The sequence below is a fragment of the Priapulus caudatus genome, unplaced genomic scaffold, assembly GCF_000485595.1.
Source record: "Priapulus caudatus unplaced genomic scaffold, Priapulus_caudatus-5.0.1 Scaffold526, whole genome shotgun sequence".
In the NCBI taxonomy this organism is placed as follows: Eukaryota; Metazoa; Priapulida; class Priapulimorpha; order Priapulimorphida; family Priapulidae; genus Priapulus; species Priapulus caudatus.
This window is the reverse complement of record NW_014577587.1, coordinates 190,745-215,096: the sequence shown is the minus strand read 5'-3', so window position 1 is coordinate 215,096 and position 24,352 is coordinate 190,745. Positions and strand designations below refer to the sequence as shown.

At 40.0% G+C, this 24,352-nt stretch overlaps 2 protein-coding genes across 3 annotated transcripts in view; one reads left to right on the top strand and one right to left on the bottom strand.

Annotated features, from left to right (window-relative positions):
- The window catches only part of LOC106811303 (methyltransferase-like protein 17, mitochondrial), a gene marked incomplete in the record, with an annotated part of 35,704 nt that extends 24,509 nt beyond the window's left edge, over nt 1-11,195 (top strand). The window contains 4 exon segments of the mRNA XM_014814877.1: nt 5,148-5,267; nt 5,959-6,051; nt 9,786-9,973; nt 10,680-11,195. Of these exon segments, the coding sequence (XP_014670363.1) occupies nt 5,148-5,267; nt 5,959-6,051; nt 9,786-9,973; nt 10,680-10,854 (576 nt within the window).
- A 2,114-nt stretch (nt 11,196-13,309) lies between these two features.
- LOC106811308 (thymidine kinase 2, mitochondrial-like) lies at nt 13,310-21,388 on the bottom strand. Of its 2 annotated transcripts, none has more exons than XM_014814881.1 (9): nt 21,307-21,388; nt 20,659-20,765; nt 20,277-20,351; nt 19,915-19,968; nt 18,893-19,056; nt 17,179-17,267; nt 15,623-15,702; nt 15,262-15,342; nt 13,310-14,964 (listed from the first exon to the last, which is right to left on the bottom strand). In XM_014814881.1, exons 2-9 carry the CDS (start codon nt 20,749-20,751, stop codon nt 14,884-14,886), a joined length of 717 nt encoding a protein of 238 aa, XP_014670367.1. In that variant the 5' UTR covers nt 20,752-20,765; nt 21,307-21,388; the 3' UTR covers nt 13,310-14,883. The 2 variants fall into 2 exon arrangements, with proteins under 2 accessions (XP_014670367.1, XP_014670368.1); XM_014814882.1 differs by having other exon boundaries at nt 20,659-20,751.
- Nucleotides 21,389-24,352: the final 2,964 nt, after the last annotated feature.

Below are 24,352 nucleotides of genomic sequence, written 5' to 3'. Positions count from 1 at the left end.
TATCGGCAATAATAGGCGAAAGAGTAGAGAAACATTAAAACTTTGGTAGTAAATACATTTCGTGTTTATTTACATTTTTTTTTTTAAATTGAGACGTTCCAAGTGCCTGTGGGTCGCCTAGCCTCCAGGCTACGCATCCGCACATCCACTCACACAGTGATCGCGCGACTCGCGTACACGCATGATTGCGCAACGGGACGCTCTGCTGATTGCCGAAAAAATACAATATATGCACTGCTGCCGTCTATCCTTTCATCCGTCCTCTCTCGCTCTCTCTCTCTTTCACACACACACGCGCGCGTACACACACACACACCTCTAGCTTTCTCTCTCTCTCTCTCTCTCACACTCACGCATACACACACACACACACACACACTTACACATTTCCAGGCTCTTTCTCTCTCTCTCTATCTCACACGCATACACACACATACACATTCCCTCTCTCTCTCTCTCTCTCTCTCTCTCTCTCTCTCACACACACACACACACACACACACACTCGGCAATCAGCAGAGCGTCCCATTGCGCAATCATGTGTGTGCGTGTCGCAAGATCACTGTATGAGATGGATGTCCGGACGTGTAGCCCAGTGGCTCCTCGTCCGGAACCGGTCGCGTAGCCACAGCCATCTATTCACTACCAAAGTCTTAATGTTTCTCTAGCTACTCTCTTTCACCTATTATTGCCATCAATTTCCTGTAAATGCCATCCAAATGCTCATCTGCAACACACGCTGGCTACCACACGCTAGCTGCTGCACACTGACACATAAACATAAAAATATAAATAAATAAAAATAAACATAAAAATAACTATATTTATGTGACAGTGGCCTGTGGGCGGCAGATAGTGTACGTGTCACTGTGTGGCGCCGCAGCCAGCGTGTGTTGCAGATGAGCATTTAGACGGCATTTACAGGAAATTGTCGGCAATAATACCTAATTAGGCTAATACTATTACTATTAGTATTAGTAATAGATGAAAGAGAGTAGAGCACTCGCAGCTAGGGCCTGCATACCTCCCAACTCTCATTGGTTGATACAAATCACGTGCCTGAAACTCCTGTTTTAATAATTCCTTTTATGGTGCATTGTGACCCTAACCCTAACCCTAATCCTAACCCTAACCCTAATCCTAACCCTAACAGTAACACTACTTAGAATTTAATTTTAAAAATTAACTATATTTGTATCAACCAATGAGAGTTGGGAGGTATGCAGGCCCTAGCTGCGAGTGAGTAGAGCAACATTAAAGGGACAGTAGTAGCCTCTAGGATTTTTACTGCATACAACTGTACTTATGGTAATAATACTAATACTAATAGTAATAGTAATATATCATTTAATGATTTATATGCGCATGCGCTTGCGCCGTTGGGGTGCGAAGGCTTGCTCATAATATTCTTAATAATATTAACGCAGTGGCTGGAGGTACGCCAGCCGTCGGTCGTTCAAGCCCCTTTGTTGTGGCGGTTAGGTGGGGTTGAGGGTTAGGTTAGGTATTAGGTTAGAGGTTAGGTTGGGTTTATTATGGTTAGGGTTATGGTTTAGGGTTAGGGTTAGGGGTTGTGGGGGTGTGGTCGATGCTAAAGTGCGTGGTCGGGAAAGTTCATTGGGTGAAGGTTTGAGTTTCGCGCAAGGGTGTTGGAATTTCCAATCTGGCTCGGCCGACCGGCCTCGGGATCTGTGGGTGTCTCAGTTAAGGTTATGAAAGCAATTTGGGGTGGACTGGGCGTACCGGTGTGGGATGGCGCTCGATGTGAGCAGTGAAGGAGTAGGCGTGTGGGGGTGGGTACGCTGCGTGTGCACGTGTTGGCGTGGGGAGGGTATTTAAAGTGGGAGGGAGTGTCGTGTGCAACGGGGGGTGGGTGGGGTGGGTAGGGGCGCTCTGGGCCGGATTGATGGTTGGTGTTATGAGATAGTCATCTCGGTTGTGTTGGTGTTGGATATCTGAACGGTGTAGTGGAGGCGCGGGGTCGATTGGGTGTTGGAGTGTGTTTTCTCGCCAATATACATAGCACATCAACATAGTCTATTTCAATATGGGGCAAGCAGCGCAACGTGTAGAGCGCGTTGCGCCAAGTATGAATGTCGCGGCGATCGAATCCCATCCGTTTTCTAATTATTTTCCTGTTTCTGTATTTTTCTATCTTTATCTGTTTAACATTTTTTTTCCAATTAACGCAAATATTTACATTATTTATTTACAACATTTTAATAACAACAATTAATTTTACAACAATTAAAAATTAAATTTTATTAATTTAATAGAGTTACCTAGTTAGGGTGGTTAGGGTTAGGGTTAGGGTTAGGGTTAGGGTAGGTTAGGTTAGGGTTATCGTATATATCTGTATAAAATCGTATATATTAATATCGTACCAAAAGCAACGGTAGTTATTATTCGCCGATAGATGGCGCTGGCATCACTACCGTAACTTTAGGAGAAAAAAATCGGCGACGTACCGCCGTTGCAGGAAGCAACAGCCAATTATTAAACGTTATTATGATATAGTTACAGTACTCAGTAGGCTCATACAAGTGACAATTCGTAATATCAACTGTTAAATAATTGTACGTGTATACATACAGTATTTGACTACAGCAATGTTAATCGGTGCAGTGCACGTAACGATTTTCATGATATATTGCCGAAGAACAACAGCACAAACTCATACAAAACCATAAACCATAAAAAACTGCCTCGCCCTCTATAATTAAAAGTTCGATGACCATCTACCAGGAAAAATGTCTGCCCCCACGAAAGTTTATCTTTTTTGTGTCAATTCAATGCATTATTGCCGATTACGTAAACTACAACGTAAAAACAAAATATTTTTTAAAGGCATCGATAGAGTATGTGTCATTTAATTAAAAAGGTTTCATTACTAACATTAGATTATCTTATAAATTATTGCAAATGTGGAGCAACTCGTTCATTCAATAATTCATTATTAATTGAACAGTTAGCCCTTACTTAGGCTAAGTTAGGGGCCTACTAGTACTACTACTAGTACTACTATTAGTAGTACTACTAATAGTAGTACTACTAGTAGTACTACTATTACTATAGCCCGACCAGGCTGTGCGACGGATTGTCTATACGGTATTGTAACCCTAACAATACCGTTTCTTGGAGATACTAGTACTATTACCTACTACTACTACTACTAGTGCTGATACTCTATGTCCCCCACGGTACTGCCGGAACGTACCCCGGGTACGGTCCGGTATACCGGATCATACCTTGGTAACTATCTAATATGCCCGACCGTACCTAGCTCTAGTACTATAGCCCGCTTACAAGTTACATTGACTGCCGCTGGCCAGCGGCAGTCAATGTAAGCGGGCTATAGTACTAGAGCTAGACCGTACCTTGACTTTCAGCCGATGTTGTAATACATAGGTACCGCTTGTCGGCAGGAAACGCGCCGCTTTATGATCCCGTTCCTTCCGATCCTTGTGTCCTTCCTCCCCTTTCCGCAAAATATTCGTAACCTTTACCCTGTTACGTTTCACCTCCGGACCTCAGTGTCAGCGAGTCTATACGTTTCCAACCCATTAAGATAATCATACAAATTTTGCCGTTCCACCACAACAGTGTAAACACTTGGAGCCATCTTTCAAAAATCTCGCGCGAAAATGTCGTAAACATTGCGAAAGGAATACGCATTTCCGATCATCGCGATATTTGCAAAAGGATTGCGCGCATCAGTGTATATAGGTTGAAATTTCTTCTTGGTTTCACAGTTTCATACTCCAATCTAACTTTATAAAGATATCATACAGCAGGGGTCGAAATTTTATTTTTATTATGGTATCCATTCGGGATACCAGGTATTGATCTGGTATCCCATTTTTTGGATAGTAATTTCAACCTTCAAAATTCTCATCGCTTGCGTTCATTTTTATATACGCCTTCACAGTACACTGCAGACATATTGTCTAGACGCATTGTCTGGTTTGCTTGATACAATGTATACACATCACATTTATGATCAACATCGGCGACGCTTACGCTTGCGCTTGTAAATATGCTATGCATGCTGTATAATGCTAGTGAGTAGTGTGGCATAGTAAGGGTGCCTGAGCCGGCTCAGATCGCGCACTCTCGCTCAGATGCGCTGCTGTATAAAGTTGATAACTCAACAACCACTATCCCGATTTTGACGATTTTATTTTACTATCCCGGCGAGATACCAAGCATTGAAATCTAGTATCCAACACAAGAATCTACTATCCTGCGGATATCGGTATACCACTAATTTTGACCCCTGTACAGGTCTGTATGTATATTTCAAATTTTGCGACATCAGTAGTGGGCGGAACAGGGACAGTCAGGGTACGGTAGGGAGTTCTTTCTGCTGACATGCGAAGAGTAAGTGTTGGATAAGCTTTTGACCCTCAAGAGGAGGGTTAAACATGGATTTTTTGACTGTTAACAAAGAACTGAACTGCTTTTGCTATTAGAGCTTCCTCCACCTGCCCCCCCCCCTCTCTCCCCTCACCCTTCTTCACCACCACCACTACGCTCGTGCTTGATGCATATCCATGATAACATGTTAATATAGCAAAGTCATTAAAGTTACACAGCTGTATCTTTATTACTGTACTACCAGTAGGTATAGCAAAGCCTATCATAGATTTTAGATCTGTATTAGTAGTATCCTAGATATAAATTATGCTCTGAGCGCGAACGCGGTGGCAGGAGGGCGCACTTGATTCGGTTGCCAGTGAGTTTATCAGAAAAATACCTGGCTACAGTACACGTCAGTTGAGCGCTGTCGCTCTGCGGCACTTGTTCAATTAGGCCATATTCTATGAAATATATAGCTGGCAATAGTGCCCTACCCTCTTCCTCCCGGGGTTTCTAATCCACATTTCCTACTAGCACAATTTCAATGGTAAATCATATCATAACGGATCTTCAACAAGTCCTTATTATCACTTTTTTCAGGGGAGTGCCACATACTTTTGTATGTATTCTAATAACAACCTAACTGTGTATATAAGTAAAACAATATTAAATATTCTACTTGTTTATTTCATCACTCCGCAATGACTTCACTGCAATGAAGATAGAGTAATGCTCATGTTGTATTATTGGCAGGAGTATACTTTACAAAGGACTAATTGTCTTTGCAGCATTCACATCTCTCCAGAACAGATGACATCAGCCAGCTAAATAATGAGCAGCCTATTATATCAAATTCTGAGACATATCATCCTTCAAATGCCTCTCAGATTGGACACGTGTTTTCCCCGGTAAATATTTTTTGTGTTTTAGATCCTTAAGATTTGCACCTATTCGTGATAAGATGTTAGAAAATATAAGAAAGTGTTTATCTTAATCTATACATTATGTGGTACATCAGATTCTGTACTATATAGGCTAAATGGGCATGCACTGAAATGGCTGGTTCAGGTTAGAATTGAATATCAAATATCAAATCGTTTAAAGGTCACACTTGTTTTTCGGGTCACATTTGTAGTGTCCACTTCGTTTTTACCTATACAGTCAAACCTGTGTTAGCATATTGGGGGATATATAAAATGGAGGCATATATAAAATGGGGACCTGTTTATAATCGACACTTCTGGAGTTTCTCTTGAATGATCCTTGTACACAGCTTTGAGTTGATTGCTATGGGCCATCTTGTGCAGCAGCAAATGTGTAACTGTACTTATACCTGCAGTATGCATTGTTATATAGTCTTTGTCCTGGTTAACCTTACCAAGGAATTGTTAATCCTACCTTTGTCCTCTTAACAAATGTAGCAGCAGCACGTCCAGAGGTATTTCATCAATGCATATATATGTAATATTGTGTGATGATAGACCGACGTACTGGGTAATGATCATTGAATGATCCTTGTATACAGGTTTGATTATATGGTGCTGTGGATTCTGTGAACAGTGGTTATGAGTTTACTTGCCTTGTTTCTCTGTCCCATAGTGTCCTCATGATGTCACATGTCCTAGAAGCATTGATGGAACAAATACACCATGCAACTTTGAGGTTCCATATCAGCCTTTATCGTTATTCAAGGTTTGGAATTCTAATGGTTTAATTATGCTATTACTATTAGCTTATAATTCAGTTGGTGTGTTAGGCAAGTTATTCAGTGATTCAAGGTGAGTTTTAAATAAATGTTATTATAGTATGAAGCCCACAGGTTATGGTAATAACTATAATATGGTGAATGTTATTTAGGTATAACTCTGAGACCTACCAGTTTATATAATGTATATCATTAGTTAGATCAGCTAACTTTCCAATAGTTTTTAGCTCATCTGACGATGTCAGATGCAGCTTGTAGAATTGCATGAGCGTCCGTCCGTGATCCATGTGTCCATCAACAGTTGGGCACAAATCTTAACAGCTTGACATACGGTCACGATAATCGGGACGTCCGGGGGGGGGGGGTCGTGAAAAGGACTCGGGGATATGACCAATTTGGGGGTCAAGGGTCAAAGGTCAAGATGTGTCAACGGAGGGGGATATTTCCCCTTAACTTAAGGTATAGGAGGAAATAAAGAATTGCGGCACAAATCTGAACGGCTCGACCTATGCTCTTAATATTCAGTGTATAGTGTAATAGGCAGGAAACCCATCACCAGTGCGAAATTGGAGGTCAGCAGGTCAAGGGCAGTGGGGGAAGGTCAGATATCAGACATTTTCTGAGGACATGGCCTAATGGACAGAGTAAAAAACTTTTTTTGTTTCAGCGCTGACCTACCATTTTTATCACTTTATTGAAAGGACCATGAAATGTGCTTTCCACTGACGTGCGAAGAGTGTCTGATAAACTTTTGATCCTCAAGAGGAGGGTTAAACATGGATTTGTTGACTGTTAACAAAGGACTGAACTGTGTTTGATGGTACTTGTGTGATCGTGGAAGACTTAAATTTCACAGTGAAATTCTGGGCTCAGGGATAGAGAAGATGTCCAGTCCTATCTTATCAACTAACATCATCCTATCCAATCACCGTACTGGACATCATCTCTATCCTTGAACCAAATTGGGCATGCAAAACTTACTTGAACAACGTTTACGCGCCTTAAATCATATATGAACTTCATTCTCTATATGAGATTCTGTACGTTGGGAATACAATGTCAATAGCACTTATGCAAACTTCTGTTTTTGATTAAAGGAACAGTAGCCTCTAGGTTCTAGGGTTATTTTCAGCTAATTTAGGTTATAATTGCACTACATAAAAGTTTCGATGGTTCAAACACCATTAGAAATATTTTTTTTAATGTTTAAACTAACGACTACAGTTTGATTACAACGACGGTGGCGGCCACTCAAAGGCGCACGATCTGAGAAGTTGCGCAAACCCACTTTCCAGCCAAGGGCTACAGACCGAGGGTATTTCTTATTTATTCATTTAAAAGCAAAAGGATTGTAATATCTTATAAACGACATATAGTTTCAGTTATAATATGGATAAATTTGCCCTAAAATGAATATCGTTCGGTTATATAGCATTTAGGTATAAATATAATTGCACTTTTGTGATTAGCCCTCGGTCATTTACCTGCAAAATAAAAATGCAAATACGCAACTTTTTCAGGGTGGCAGCACGGTCGCGGGTGTCATGGCGCCGTTCAAATTTCGTAGCGTTGATGTGTAAATAATTAATTAAGTATCTGGTGACAAATACATGTGGGTATAGAGTACCGAAGTGATGACGTCACGGTGGCATGACAACGAGCCCACTGGTTCTACACAATCATATGCCTCTGTAACATTAACTGCGTGTCGTGTTTTGTACCCGATTGTAACCAGCATTCTGAGAGTCATTATTGCAGTTTTTATAGATTTCCGAAGGATAGAAGTGGAAAGCAACGAAAAAAAAAAAAAAAAATTAACAACAAATTTTTTTTTTAAATTCATTAAATATTGTAAGATCGACTTGCTACCGATGCTTTACCGCTGTCTGCAGCGCACACACTCGTGTTTTACGTACGCACAACATTTTCACGCAGTAAATGTTATGGAGCCAGTGGCTTGTGTAGAACCAGCCCGTACGTTGTCTTGCCAACGTGACGTCACACTTCGGTACTCTATAGACGATTTGTTATACAGTAAGTACAGTTGTATGCAGTAAAATCCTAGAGGCTACTGTCCCTTTAAGGCCAACTATAAATAGACCTACCATCTATCGGAACTTTATTACACTAGTTTGAAGTGTTGTTTTTTTGGGTTAGAAATAAACGTATGTATAGGACGTCTTGCTATGCACAAATTAATTTATCAGCAGAACACCAGATGAGCCCTGTCGCTCTGCGGCACTTGTTAACTCTACACGACCGCGAGCCGAGAGCGAGCGACCCCTATCGGAATGCATACACAACTCTGGTCACGTACATAATCACGTATACACAAAGCACGCCGGCCAATCTACAGTACACGTTCTACACAATCTACGGCCACACGTTCGAACTGCGCTGGCGACGATGTGTCTGGAAAATCGGCAGATAACGGATAAGCCCTCGGCTCAGAGCGAAGCTAGCTGCCGTGCACGCCGTATAAGGAATAATGGGCGGGGCTTACGGTCTCACTAAAATGCAGATTTACGAGGAAATTCAAGGGCGCAGCGTGCTAAATAGCAGGTGATTTTTGTTAAGAAGCCACTAGCTATCGATTAAGACAGTTCGCGAGTAGATTGATGCGGCAGAACGTTAGATCAGCGATTCGCACATCGAAAACGTTAGATGTACTTGTGTGATGAGAGGTGCGGAGGGCGATGCCTGTTTAAGCGTGGCACTGCGTGCCAATCATCGGGCTGCGCCCTGGTTTCGACGCCCATCATGTCTAGTCAGTATGCATGCCATCTATCGGAACAGAGTGAGAAGAATGTCCCGGCAGGATAGGTCAAATGTATATTGCGCTCAAAAGTGCAGAAAGAATTACTTTCTTAACATCAGTTTAACCAATCTTGAGATAAGTAATTGCAGAAATAAATCGTAAAACCTACCAATGACAATTTGCCAGTTTTATAATTGTCCTTGGCATGGCTCTCTCCGTCGATGTTACAGTAGTGTGCAATGTTGGGATATGGTGGAGCATGCTGGCTTGTGGACGCTGCAGAGCCCGATGGTTGACTGTCAGTCAAAATGTGTTGATCCTCCCTGACATTGAAGAAATCTGTACGTTATACGTGGGTCTGCCTTACCTCTGCCCGCCATCTTAGTCGAAAGTTTGGACGCCGCGCGGCGAAATCGGAATGTACATTTCAATCGATGACGTAACTGATACAGTAGTGCGCCGCGTGGGTGTTATTTGTTTATAAACAATTTAGTCTGACTGACTCTCTCCCTCTCTCTCCTCTCGCCCGCTCTTTCTCTCTCTCGCCCCCCTCTCTCTCTTCCTCTCTCTCGCTCTCTCTCTGCAATAAAAAAATTGTTTGCTGAAATGATGTGTACGCAACTGCGTATCTGCATATCTGCGCTTAACAAAGGTGTCACTACGCATGACTGAAATGTTACGTTTATAACCTTAGCAACAGACCTCAGATGAGCCCAGTCGCTCTGCGGCTCTTGTTATAAAATCATTTTACCTCATATTATCAGGAGTGAATAATAATAGATATTATTATCTATAATATGTATTATTATATATATTATTATTCACTCCTGATATTATCCAGCAAAACAGCAATTATGACTAAAATAATAAAAGGCCTATTCTAACATACTAAATGAAAATCTTGAAATTATTCATTACTGTTACTTTTTCTACTGCTTATTACTAAATTATTACATTTTACAGAGAGATGCCGAGATTGGTCGAGACATGGTGAGGTTTAGCTATGTGGTTCTTACCAAGGGAGCGCGTGTCCAAGAAACATGGCCACGTATCGTCCGACCATCTATCGTCAGACACCGACATGTCCACTGTAACCTGTGCACTGCAAGCGGCCAACTGCGGAGAGTTACGATAACCGCAGGGAAGCACAAGTAAGTTGCTTTATACAGTCAAACATGTATTATCGGACGTCTTTGTAGAGCAAACAATAGCCTATAAAGGACATGCCCTTCTAGCATGACTCTTGAGTGGCAGTTATACATTGAAACCACATCTATAAAATGTATATCTGTCTGTGAAGGACCATTTTTGGGGTTTCCTTAACTGTTCTTCATATACAGGTTTGCCTGTATAGTAAGCGGTTATTATAAAATCTATATCTCAATAGAAATTAATGACAACCGTTATGGTAATATTTATGGAAGTAATCAAGCCATTCCTTGTACGCAGTGGCTATGCGTCCGGTAATCCATTACACAGCTCAGCACAGATTCCCAAATCCAAATCACAATTAGGCCACGCCCCCTTTCAAATCGTTGATTTTACTGGATTTACTATTGCTTCAAAAGTTACAAAAACACATTTTTTTGTTAAAATACCTAAAGATAAGTAATATTATGGTATAAATTGTATATTGTTTTTTACTGAAAAAAATATAGTTGGGTTCACATAAGAAATATATAAGAAATATATGCGTAGCCTGGGAGCTGGGCGTCCAGTAACCGAACGCGTAGCGACGGCCTTCCTTGTAACACAAACTCTCACAGAAAGGTGTTCTTACATTATCATTGTCCAATTGTTTTGATAATTTATGTGAGGTTCAATGTTAACGAGCATGACTTTTTATTTGATTCTCAGGCATTTGTACCGATGTGCAAAGAAAAGCGATTGGGGTGACAGTCTACCTGTAAAGTTAGCAATTGCACATGATGGCAACCATACTACAGTCGATGATATTAACAATACCAAGACAGACAGACCTGCAGCAGCTGATCTTGCCAATGACACAGGTAGAGGTGGTGAGCAAAGTTGAAGGTCAAGTAAACTATAACCACGTGGAGCAGCACTTGCATGAAAAGGATGCCGTGTTTAATGATGATTGCTATTGCACAATCTATACTATTGCAATTGTGTAACCGGTTCAACGCTGTGACTGAAATAAATGAACACGAGTATAGGTCGAGCATTTTGACATCAAAAAGATTCAGTGTATCACGGTGACCTCTTCGCAGACATCATGGAAGTGGTGATGGCTCATTCAAGTGTCAAAAATCTTTTAGTTTAGTGTATATGTGAGTATCGAAACAATGATACCATTGATCTTTTTTTAAATATAATTACAAGTAGAATTAATTATAATGGCTGTTACCATCATTTCGAGTTCATCTGACTTGGTTTATTGGACTGTCTGGTATATCTGTGCTACAACAATACGATCAGCAATCTAAATAGTTTTACAGTTATACTTGCATTCGCAATGCAAGGTGGTTGGTGTAATCCAAAAAAGTCCTCGGCCGGTAGCCCAACTAGGCTCTACGACTGTTTCATGACTGTTTTCCACATGGTGAGAAGCGAGAAGGTAACTTGTGGCTAACCGGCAGGTAACATATATATTGGCATTGAAATTAAATTGCAGGTCAGGTTAAAAACATACTGGTACACAACATAGTCTAACTCCATCAGACACGAATGTGTACAGACACATCAACCCGGATGTACCAACCATCATGGGCCTACCAACATGCGAACATATGATGTTAGCCATGCTGAATTATAAGATCACCACGCAACAGGACACGGTGTCTACACACAACCGTATGGCTACCCCAATGGCCAACGACTCTGTAAGCACTGTGAACTGATCTCAGAGTAATGGATTTGCCCACCACCTCAAATTCCATCGTGGCATCAGTAGTACACCAACGACAGTGAGTCCTACAGGCAGTATGTGTGTTGCTTTAGAAAGCACTGGACTCCCTGGACTTTCCAGGGAATCTTCAACAAGTGCCTCAGAGCGACAGCGCTCACCTGACGGCAGGTGTTCTGATGCTAATCTCACTGGCAAACGAATGAAGAGCACCCTCCCATCACCGCGTTCGCGCTCAGAGCATATATCTAGGATACTACTAATACAGATCTAAAATCTATGATAGCTAGGCTTTGCTATACCGGTAGTACAGTAATAAAGATACAGCTGTGTAACTTTAATGACTTCGCTATATTAACATGTTATCATGGATATGCGTCGCGCGTGAGCGCGTGAGCGCGAGCGTAGTGGTGGTGGTGGGGGCTCTAATAACAAAAGCAGTTGCCGCGAGATGGCGCGTGCAAGTGTCATCAATAACCAAAGATGGCGTCACCCTTCGTGCGTGATAACCTCACTCCATTGAGTTGCTGAAATCAGGAGTATATTCAGGCAGGCGAGAATTTCGCTCAGCTGTGAGTTAACACATCTGTATTGCAGGTTGCCAGGCAATAATTATGATTAGAATAGTACCAGTTCACCCCCATGCATGCGTAATGGGCTGCCCCCATGTTTTTGCTTACCCACGGGAGCATTCAGGGTTCATTACAGTATGCTAATACAGGGTGCTAATACACTGCTTTAGAAAATAATATGATTTAAGGAGCGTAAACCTTGTTTAACAAACTTTTGCCTTTGCAATTGAACTGTGCAACTGTAGCCTCACATCCACAATAGCAAAAGCAGTTCAGTCCTTTGTTAACAGTCAACAAATCCATGTTTAACCCTCCTCTTGAGGGTCAAAAGGTTATACGACACTTACTCTTCGCATGTCAGCAGAAAGTACATTTCATGGTCCTTTCAATAAAGCCATAAAAATGCTAGGTCACCGCTGAAACAAAAAAGTTTTCCAATCACTCCGTCAGACCATGTCCTCAGAAAATGTCTAAAATCTGCCCTGTGCCCCATTGACCTTTGACCTGTGACCTCCAATTTCGGCACAGCGATGGCTTTTCCTACCATGATGCTATACACCGACTATCACAAGCCTAGGTCATGCCGTTTAGATTTGTGCCGCAATTCTGCATTTCCTCCCTATACCTTAAGTTAAGGAGTGAATGTTCCCCCTTCTTTTACACCTCTTGACCTTTGACCTTTGACCCCCAGCTTCGACATCCCAAGTCGTTTTCGTCGTTTCATGATAAAAACTGCGTAACTGCAGTGTTACTATCACATAATTGGCCCAATCTTCAACTACGCCATAAAGAGAACCGACTCGACCTTCTCAACAAAATTCTTTCTGGAAGTGTCGCGATCCCCAAAATCAAAAGGTCAAATCATGTGAGGCACCTCCATAAACAATGTCTGCCAACATTTGAACATAGTTAACAGAAATTCAATACAATTGTCTTTCGCATGCAGCTCCCGTTGAAGAGCTTGTATCCCAGGAACTCACACTACTCTAACACAGGCAGAGATGTTAACAGTCAAAAGTAAATGCAAAAAATACTTTCACAAGAGATAGTGTATTGCAAATGATAAGTTGTCCATTTATTTTTTAAATAAAAAATAATATTCAAAGTGGCAAAAACAATGAAAATTTACCATCACTTTTTCATGGTCAAAATGTGCCTATATTAGCATCTCTTACCAGTTTAAAGGCATAATAGGCCGATCGATTATACAAAGTTGAGGAATGCTACAGTAACTGGCACCTTCTGTAGTTAATAAGTACATTACCTTATAGTCAAACGCGTATTTCAATTGCAGTTGAGAATGGTGATAATTGAAAATGCTACGATAGAATCCTAACCTTAACTAGCCCGACCAGGCTGTGCGACGGATTGTCTATACATTGTCATTCTAACCCTAGCAATACCGTTTCTTGGAGCTAAACCTTAACCTGAGTATATGACAATGCTGTACAACATGATATAAGCCTTTAGTGTGACATAGGGCAAACCAGAATATAAGGGGCAAAATTGGTGCTTCCGGTATGCATGCGATCACAGGTTGATACAGAAGAGCAGAGCCACTGAAAACATTGAATCAATGCTGAATACCTTCCAATGTGTGCTACAATACACTATCAATGTGTTTACAACTTATGTGATATGCACTCCTTACTACCGTTCTATTTTCATTCATATCTACGTGGGAACCACAACGATTCTGTACCACAGAGTAGTGTGTGTGACATAGGACAACCCCTGCAAGTTCCATCTGAGACCAAACCGGACTACCAGGGACAAAATTAGTGCTTCTGGAATGCATGTGATAGGTGTACAGTTATACTGAGAGAATAGTATAACTCCTGGATATTTTCTATTGCATGCTACAATACAATACATCAACACGTGTGCAACTTCTGTTCTATGGGCTCCTTGCTAAAGTTTTCGTTTCAAGATTATCGAGATGGTGCAAACCATAATACCCTAATTGTGTAATACTTGAGTGTGGCAATAAATTATTAATACAGAATTACGAAGGTTTTTTTTACACATAACAACATCCAGCATATTGTAGTCATTCCGATACACATCCACACATTCATGATTGTCAGAACTAAAATGGTTATAAATACTTAAAAGCACGATTACTATAGCTTTTGCAGATCATCCTGTTCAGAGTACAGTGAATTTGCACCGTGCAGAGGTGATCCAGTCCATAACTTCACACATGACAGATACTCGCTACTTGCCCCCGACTCAAAACTGTATTCTGACAATTATATCACTGACAAAATACATCCTAGACATTTGCACTACCAGTGGCATGATGGCATCACACTCTCACATCTAATACAATAACAACATGCCTTGCAAAGGCCTATGATAGATAAAACAATTATCTGATCATATAAAAGGAACCCTGTGTCACATTCATACAGTAGTTGATGCGCGGAGAGACACGACATCTAAAATGACTTCTGGGACAATTTCTGTGCAGTACCGATAACATTTTTGGTTGTTCGATAAGCTTTGATAAACAGTGGAAAAATCACAGCACATCCCTTATGCACAAGTGCTGCATCAATCATCGTTTTAAGATGTCCTGGCTAGGAAATCTTTAAGTGATATGATGCACACACTACTGCTATCATGATCGGCCCATGATCTTTTCTCTATACTCCTCCATCACGTGCTCCATGTCGCTCATGTTAGAGTTGGCATCCAACACCTAGCAACAAACATTCGAGGAATTTTTCTACACCATCAGTCACCAACTGCCTCTATAAATATGACCGGATAACATTGAAACAGATTCCTCCCAATTTAGAATGAACATCACTCTGGCATTAAATCAACAATTCCAGTTATTGCCATACTTATGTTATCCGGGACTGCCATAGCAGGAATAACACATCCGCAAACGTATAGAATTTTTCTTGCATTTCCAATTTCTGATGTGCCTAGCTGTGTAGCACACATAATCATAGCACAGCATGATGCGTAATACGAGACTGTCTCTACATACCAGGACGGGAGCTGGTGGCTTCACAGTCACTTGTCGAACCAACCAGTTCTCGTGCAGCTCATGTAAGCCGTTCAGATATGCCTATTAGCAAATGGTAAAATGTATAAACAGCCATATCTACATGTATAGTGTATATGTATATAGGGCCAAACATAAGCACACACATGACTCACACTCGTATGTAGAGTTGAAATATACATTCTCGCATTACCCATTATTACTAAATAACAAATTTTCGAATTCAAATGTCATTCGTTCCTAATATTGGGTTGGTAGAATTTAGTGCAAACTGCCTAACTGCCATAGGTGATATATAGGTTTACACAGAGTTAAAACGATAAATGTACACGTGTGCACTCACCAATGGAACTTTATTCTCTTCTTTTCTATCTCGTTCATACATTCTTGCAAGACACACCTCTGGGCGTGTTCTCAGATACACTGTAACAGGTTACCAGGCATGAGACAGACAAATGCTGAAAAGGGAGGAAGGGGGGGGGGTAAAGGGGGGGAGGAAGGGGTAGTAACTTCTATGCGGGTCTGTCTTCATGCCCCACAGAAATTTTTTGAAAATTATAAGCTCTGAGATGCAATCTAGAGCCATTTCAGGGTACTCCAATAGCTTACAACTAGCAACACTTTTTGGTGAAAAAGGAAATGAAAGTGTCAATGACACTGTAGCTCACCACAAAAAAGGACAAAAATGAGAAGTCAGTTTTAATTGAGCAACCATCGACGTACATTATAGAAACGATTGCCATCTGTATATCGCAATAATAATTTATAAACCAAAATAAATCACAATTTGTGATTGGAGATGGCGCTATACCCGCTTTGTAGCGATGGCGTTTGAAATAAATAGGTTATGCTGCGTTCCGACATGTTTTGTAAAACTTTACTCTAATATAGACGTTTTATCGGCAGGGTGGAGAGGAAATACCAATTTTGCATTAAAGATATAGTCAATGAAATCTTGTAAAACGAACCAGACGAATGTGACACCACAGACTGTTTGTGTCTATATAATATGCTATATAATTCCCAAACCCTACCTAATTTGCATAATTTTGTTTTTAAATATTAAAACCCCTAGCCCTTATTCATTCACATACCAAAAATGAATAAAATCCGTTGAACCTGAACTGACTAATGGCAATTCCCATTTTTGCCAAAAAATTGCCGTGGCTCGAAAGTACGTCGACTAGCGTGCTTCAAAATAGGACGTTTAATATGGGAGCATAGCAGTAACAACTGTACCCAATTTCAAATATGTGGGTCAAACGGTTCCTGAGTTATCGTTGACCGTAGCGAAATGTTGACGGACGGACGGACGGACGGACGGACGGACGGACGTACGACCGACGACAACCCATGGCAATAGCTCAGCTTGACGATGTCAAGGTGAGCTAAAAATGATGTAAAATTTCCAAGTGTGTCCAAAGTAAATGTATTTTGTAGACATACAAGCTCTTACGTAGGAAGCTTTTATTTAGCTACACCCAGTATAAAATGTATATAGTTTTTCCAAACGTTAAAAACAATATGACACGGTTAAACCTGAGTGGTGCGACGAGGCTGTACTGCTGTTTGCATGACTAGTATTTACACATAACTTTAGCAATCATACCTGATTTAGTTCACACCATATTTCCTGGAATATCATATTATTAGTCACATCATTACTTGAGCATTTGCAATCCATCGAGTAAGCTCATTACAAAAATATATACATATGATGCTGAAGTTAAAAACTTCTCTTTTCATTAAAATATCTATAGTATAATATAAATATAGATATAATATACATACTATAGCAGTGTATAGTATAGATATGTTCATGTTTTACACATTACATAAATTACTTATTGTATGTATGAGCTACAATGAATGAACTGATCATGACATAGTATTTCTCACCAATGAGATCAACATGCACATCTGTGTTTGCGACTAGCCATTGGTACCACTCATCTAGGACGATGTATTCTGGGGTGGGCATCTTGCCACTGAAAACAAACCAGTATCCCATGTACACATTACATTTTGAACTAGCTTAGATGATATGTAGTACATTTCTTCTAGGCATATTAATTATAATGGAGACGAGCCACCGGCTTTACAGCGTCTGGTAAATGCTTGACTCAGATGTCAACAAATAAAATTACTTGTCTCTATCATTTGAAGCTGCCAACCTACGAAAGTAGATTCATGCTACATCATGCACTTATCCGGTTGTATCAATCAGTGATAAATTTGGAGTAGTCTGTACTACAAAAACCTCAATTTTTATATAACACAAACAAACCTGTGTATAACCTTAACTCAAGGAAAATACCTAGTTTCCTTTATAGACTGGTGTCTCTTCAAGAGAAAAGCTGCTATTACAGGTTTGACTCTCTCTATATATATATATCAGGAGTAGATAATAGGGAATTCCCTATTATCTACTCCTGATATATATATATATATATACTTTATACACTGCCTGTATTATACATCATCAAAGTAGAACCATTCAAAGAAATAGCATCCATGTAAGGCCAAGTAAACCTACAAATGAACCATAACTCTATAATGTTAAACACCTGGACCCGGTTCCACAGTCGTGGATTAACTTTAACCCTGAGTTAAGACTAACTCTGAGTTAAACTCACTAACTCTGAGTTAGTAAACTCCGATCTAAATTTGGGTTTCATAAACATGGATTAAATCCTGAGTTAAGTAACTCAGACTTAAATGTTTTACTTCAGCGTTAGTATCCCATAATTCCACGTAGTTAGAACAGATGAACACGATAGACGCATGATAGACGCATGATAGACGCATGATAGACGCATGATAGACGCACGAACATGGTAGAAGTACGGATGCCTGGATCGGAAGTGCGTTGGTACGCCATCAATGGCCGACCAATGTACACCAAACGTAAACAAACACCTATGTTCCAGCGGCAGCGGGGGATCGGACACGGGGCAGTACTAGATAAACTAATTAGCTCTAGTACTAGTACCCTAGAGCTAAACTAACCTCGTAGAAACTAGTCTAAAGGATTATACCGAAGACTATCTATAAATAAATCGAATCATAGATCGAATGTAACTTGATTTTTAACCCTGAGTTAAGAGTTTAATCTAGGTTCATACCAGAGTTAAATTTTAACTCAGAGTTAGGCATATTTAACTCAGAGTTAAAGTTAATCCACGACTGTGGACTGGAATATAACTCTGAGTTAACTTTTAACTCAGAGTTAAGGAATTTAACTCAGAGTTAATAAGAGTTAATCCACGACTGTGGAACCGGGTCCAGAATGCTAATAGATACTGCCACTACCATCATGATGACAATGGAAAAATAACTGGTTCATATCTTCTTAAAAACTTATTTATCATAATACGGATAAAAAAACACATTTACTTATCCAGGTGCTCACATGCACATGCTACAGGTATTTATGCTATATTTATGCTAACATAGACATCTGCAAACATGCACACCTATGCCCGCATGCACACAAACGTGCGCAGGAAATTTACATGGACGTAATATCACATGCAAACATTATGTATACACACACGTGCTCACACACTCGCATGCCTGCACACAGAAGCAAACATAAACATATGCACAATACCTGTGGTAAAGATTCTCAACAAAGCAGTGTCTCGCACTGAATATGGATCTCTCCATTATGGTTATCGGCCTCTCATGAGGTTTGGTATGCATTTGCAACATTGTTAGCTGGACGTAGGTTTGAAGACTCAAAGCCCATCGCGTCGGATCCTTGTATAGTAGCGCCTACGACGATAACAAAACACTCTAAAGCCTAGCGCAGACCTGTGACTTTTTCATGCAACTCAACAGCGATTCTAGAATCGCTGTAAAAATTGCTGTGAAATCGCTACGTCTGCGGGAACGTACAACTGCAACCCATAGCGATTCTGGTCACTTGCGACGAGTTGCAAGAAATCAAACTTGTTTGATTTTAAGCAACTCGTCGCTCCCAATCGCTCCTAAATTGCTATAGAATTGCTTCGAAATTGCATGTGTGCGCACACGCGGTGACACATCGTTCGATCGCTTGCGGTTGCAGGTTGCAGCAACGAGTAACCAAAAATTGCAAGTCTGCGCTAGGCTTTAACCATGCACCGCTACTTTTCTATTTAGGAGATACACATACATGTATATATCTATTTTATTAAGGAGAAACATATAGGTTTGCATACTTTAATCTAGGGCTACATTACTTACCATCGCCTAACCTATCTCAGCCTCAACTTCAAGACGCGACTAATTAAAACTGATTAGGGCTTCAGAATGTTGTAACCGTCCTTAAGTTTAAAATTAAGGGGTCAGTCCCCCATAGAACTTTGTAAATTTCTAGATGCCAAAAAACATGCATTATAGTATACTCAGATGCACTATTTTCACATTACCAATTTGTAAAATATACACATAATAAAACTAGCATCTAGTACAGATTTACTTTAAACACCGATGAATTTATCACAAAACCTTTTGAAATTATGCAAACCAATATTAAAAAGTGGACTAGTAACTCCCCTGGTGCCTAGAACATACACATGGAAAGTTTAGAATTTTTTTACCCAAATCATCCCTTACCAAAACTGTATCAGCACTACAAATATTTATTACCAGCATGTTATGTCCATGTAGATTCCGCCATTTCTCAACTGGTTCAGTGCGTACCTAGAAAGCATAAAGCAAATTGAGTTATAATGTACAATAACCAAAGTATCATAGATAATATCAACAGCTAATAATAAATTATTACATGTATTATTAGCTCTTAATAATACAACAATGCCATCTCAATCTTTAATATTTTCCCATCCAACATCATGCGAGAGACATTGCAAGACAGTCAATTAGTGAAAGACACTGGCTACAGTTTAAACTAATGGTAGGTGTGCCAATGAAGGCTAACTGTGCTGACGAAAAACTGATAACTATAATCGAAAAAAAAATCACTGCATATATAACCAATCAATACAAACCTCGACATCTGGACTGAGGTTGAAGTAGTCTAGGAATGTAGATTTACCGCTAGCAATGTTCCCCTCGACAGAGACCTAGAACACACAACTGAGGTTTGAACAGTGGCACGATACACAACTACCCACATGATATCACACGAGTAGATACAAAAAAATGAATTCAAGCAAATGAACAACAATGATCGTATGCATGCCATTACCTACAATATACTCGGGAGCATGATAATAACCTTAATTATATTTATAATAAGATGTTAATATTTTGCTTCTGATATAAAGTTAGCATGATAAGCCTAGAACCATAGACCTTTTATCCTGCAAAACTAAGCATGTTCTATGTGAGACAACCAACTACCCCTTACACCTAAAAGATGTGACTCACCTTAAATGTTCTGGTCCCGCTAGCTGTTGACATGTCACTCCTGCTTCTTGTTGGTGACTTCCATGCACTGCTCTTCTCGTTGCTCATCTTCATCTGACTTGCCCACCCTCAAATCAGATTTAACATTATTGCTCAATACTATTATTACTAAACATCATTCAGCAAGTTACGAAGCTATCCTGACATTATTTGCTGCTGATGATACTAGAATTAGGGGCAACACACCTGCACGCACGCACACACACAATTGCTTTTAACTGCAAATTTGTATGATTGCTGTTACATGATGACACTGATTGATACAAGTGCTTTCAAGCATTGTGACTCATCTTTCTGCTGGGCCTAGACTGTCGGGGCATTGTAATCTTACTAACAAATTTCACTGGTATTAGAAATGATGGTCTAGTGTTTACTACTTATTCCCCTTAAAGGTTTACATATCATTAAATGGATTTGACAGATTCTGTACCATGCAGTATTGATCAAACTACTACTTAAGTGAAAAAGCCGAGAACATGATCGTAAATGTACCAAAGATTCTTGGATACATATTACTGCATCTACACATGCCTTAACGGTGTCAGAAAGTATGGTGGTTTATATAGAATGCCATAGCAGTCTGAATGCAGTAGATCCCACATTGTTCACCTCGTGCTAAGCAATGACTTTTGCGAATGGCTTCCAGATACACAGCCGTTGGTAGGCTACGCCATGAAGCGCGTATTGGTGATATCCTGCAATCAAGCAATACAACAATAAATTTTATAAATATGTGAGTAACTAACTATGCAAATTCATCGACACCTTGATTAGTCATTGCCTTTTATTTTTATGTTAGATTTATAGACAGATTGGATTTTTTAACATTAACACTTTATTTTCCCAGATACCCTGCTGTGATCTACTTTCTGGAATACCTTAGCATTTAACTCATTACCAAACTGTGTCAAAATAATTAAACACATTTTAAACCCACAGCTCTACCCATATAGCCAGACTAGGCTGCGAGACTAATATAAACACGTGACATCCATTGGAAAATTCTGTACCTTAAAAAATCTGCTGAACAACTATGTTAGCATCAAGAGTGAATAATAATAGATATATATTATCATTCACTCCTGTTAGTATGTATATCTCAAATAAAACAATTATCTTATAATTTTTCACTTGTGTTGTAGGTATTATGTTTAGCTTTTGTGCTATATTACCCTATTAGCATTCCAGCTTCGCTCTGAGTATGAAAATTGCAAAGTTCTGCCATTCGAGCAGAATTTGGAAAACTAAAAATGACACAAGTTAAATACAGTAGCGGTCCAAAAATCCGGATGCCGGAAATCCGGACCACCCGAGAACCCGGACTTTTCAAAAACGCTCACTTTTTAAATTTAGCAGGCTGTTGTTGGTTGTTTGTGTGTGTCCCAAACCGACCCAATCCCCGAGCATTCCAGATTTTCAGACTTCTACTGTAGACTATATAGTTGAAACTTGAAACACAATTTGAAATGCAAGGCACACGTGACACGGTATCGGTGGCACGATGTTTTTGCCCTGCCTTTAAAATGTCAGTCAGTTTTCGCTTTTAGTCGAACAGATCTCGCTGCAAATACCAAATACTGAATTTATCGAAATACCTCAAATGCCGAATACTATTACTAGTATTAGAATAGAAATACCTAATTTCCCGGTGGTTTTTAATTTTACCGAATTCATCTTGCAATATATTCTATATACTATAACTTAGTGAACAGTGCTCAGTTACTAAGGTATACAATATTTTACTAGTGTGAGACGTGGGTGTACCGTGTGATGCAGCGGACTTGAATCCGCTGCCAGTGACTTGCCCAATTCGCAGTGGCTAGAGGTACGGTAGCCGTCGGTCGTTGAAGCCCCTTTTTGGCGTTAGGGTTAAGGTTAGGGAATTAGGATTAGGGTTAGGTTTAGGGTTATGGTTAGGGTTAGGGTTAGGGTTCTAGCTCATCTAAACTCTCAAATCGTGAATTTATTTCCCAAGGCGTTATTTCGAAATCTTGCGCACCGCCGCAGTCTTTGTCTCGTTAAGTATGAAAGCGTGTAATGGACACCCGTACCCGTAGCCTCGAGGACATAAGGTGGCGTTTACACACAGTTTAAGCCTCTCCCTGCGACGTGCTTCACCTTACAATATTTCGATCTCTAGAAAATGCCTTTTGTCATATTTTTTTTTTCGCTGAAATTCAGCATATAGAGTGCAATTAATTGCATATGCACCAAGTTAGATTGCTCTGGTGACGTCCTATAAAGGTCATTATAAGTTAAAATAGGTCTGTTGTGTATTCGCCGACATTCCGTCAGGTGGGTAGTCACACGACCGGTTCGTTCTATATTTGTGTTCGCAAATGTAGTCAAGACACACTTTGTAGGATCTGGCAAAAGGTTCGAGCCGGCATATAGAGATGATTCTGTCATGAATAAAGTGTATGGTGTGTAAGCGAATACAGTGTGACTATTCTATATTCACCAAATATTCTGTTTCGATTGTATCTTCCAGTTCTCTGTCCTGCCTATGGAGCCCATCTACTGTTGTCACAATACGGCTACCTACCCGAGCCACTGCCACAACTTTAATTGAACTCTAATTTGGAATTTGCTTGGCATTCATTCTATACAATAATGTATCCAAACAAGGTTAGGTGTTATTTTAATGTGCTGAGTTTAACCAGACACATGTTTTTCTTGAGTGACTGCTACACCCCACCGCGCAGGAGTGTTGACCTCTCGCCACGTTAGTGTTTAAAGCGAGCATGGAACTTGTGGCTTAGTCGCTCTCTGTAGTTATCTCATAAGGAGTTGTCTAAACAACCGCGCACTCGGTTTCTCTATTAATCTCGTATCCTTGATAACTAATCAACGGTCTCTCTATAATTCCTGATGTAATTTTGTCACTATTTATTTATTATTATTTTTGGCTATTTCTATTTTATTTAAATTGAGGATAGGTTAGGTTAGGATTATTGTTAGGGGTGGTTTGGGTTAGGGATTAGGTTAGTTAGGTAGGGTTAGGTTAGGGTTAGGGCTGCGTATATAGCTCTAATCTTCAAGTTTAGGTGCACAGTGGAGTAACGGTATGAGGTTCCTTCGTGATAGTGAGGTACCGTTGTTCGAACCCCATTAAGTGTTTTTTTAATTTTCCTTCTGGCCGCGAGTTCTTTAAGTTTATTTGTTTCTGCATTTATTTGTTCCGTATTCATTTGTTGTTCTTGCTTAACTCTCTTGTCTTATTGTTCGGAATTAATACATTACTATTTGGCTCGTTATGGTTGATTTTATTTATAATGATCATGTTGTCCTGGCTTATGTTCCGCGGGAAAACCTGACCTAATCAGGGAGGGAAGAGAAGGCCGGTATTGTTTTTAGTTAAGTGTTCTAGGGCAGTTTCCAAAACCGGTTTCCGGGTTCTGGCTAGGGGTCCGTGACCTTAGACTCCACCCTTCGACCCGCTTTAACTGCATTTATTCATCTATCATAAGGTATTATGTGATTTATAAATTTAGTACGTGCATTATGGAATCACGACGACTCTATGATTCGCTGGCTCCTTACCTGACGGTGATCTATCCATTCAATTCATTACCCTGGATTGTTGATATTACCTCTTAAACCTAATTATATTCCATTTACCGTTATATTATTCTTTCTGACGACCTAGTCAAAA

Bases quoted from the DNA above. Each gene is read 5' to 3' on its own strand.
- LOC106811308 (XM_014814881.1), bottom strand. From the start codon at position 20,751: ATGAAGATGAGCAACGAGAAGAGCAGTGCATGGAAGTCACCAACAAGA. The intron at 15,703-17,178 runs GTGAGAAATACT...AACCTGTTACAG, and splicing joins TGTGCATGTTGATCTCATTG to TGTATCTGAGAACACGCCCA. The intron at 15,343-15,622 runs GTGAGTGCACAC...ATTTGCTAATAG, and splicing joins AAGAGAATAAAGTTCCATTG to GCATATCTGAACGGCTTACA.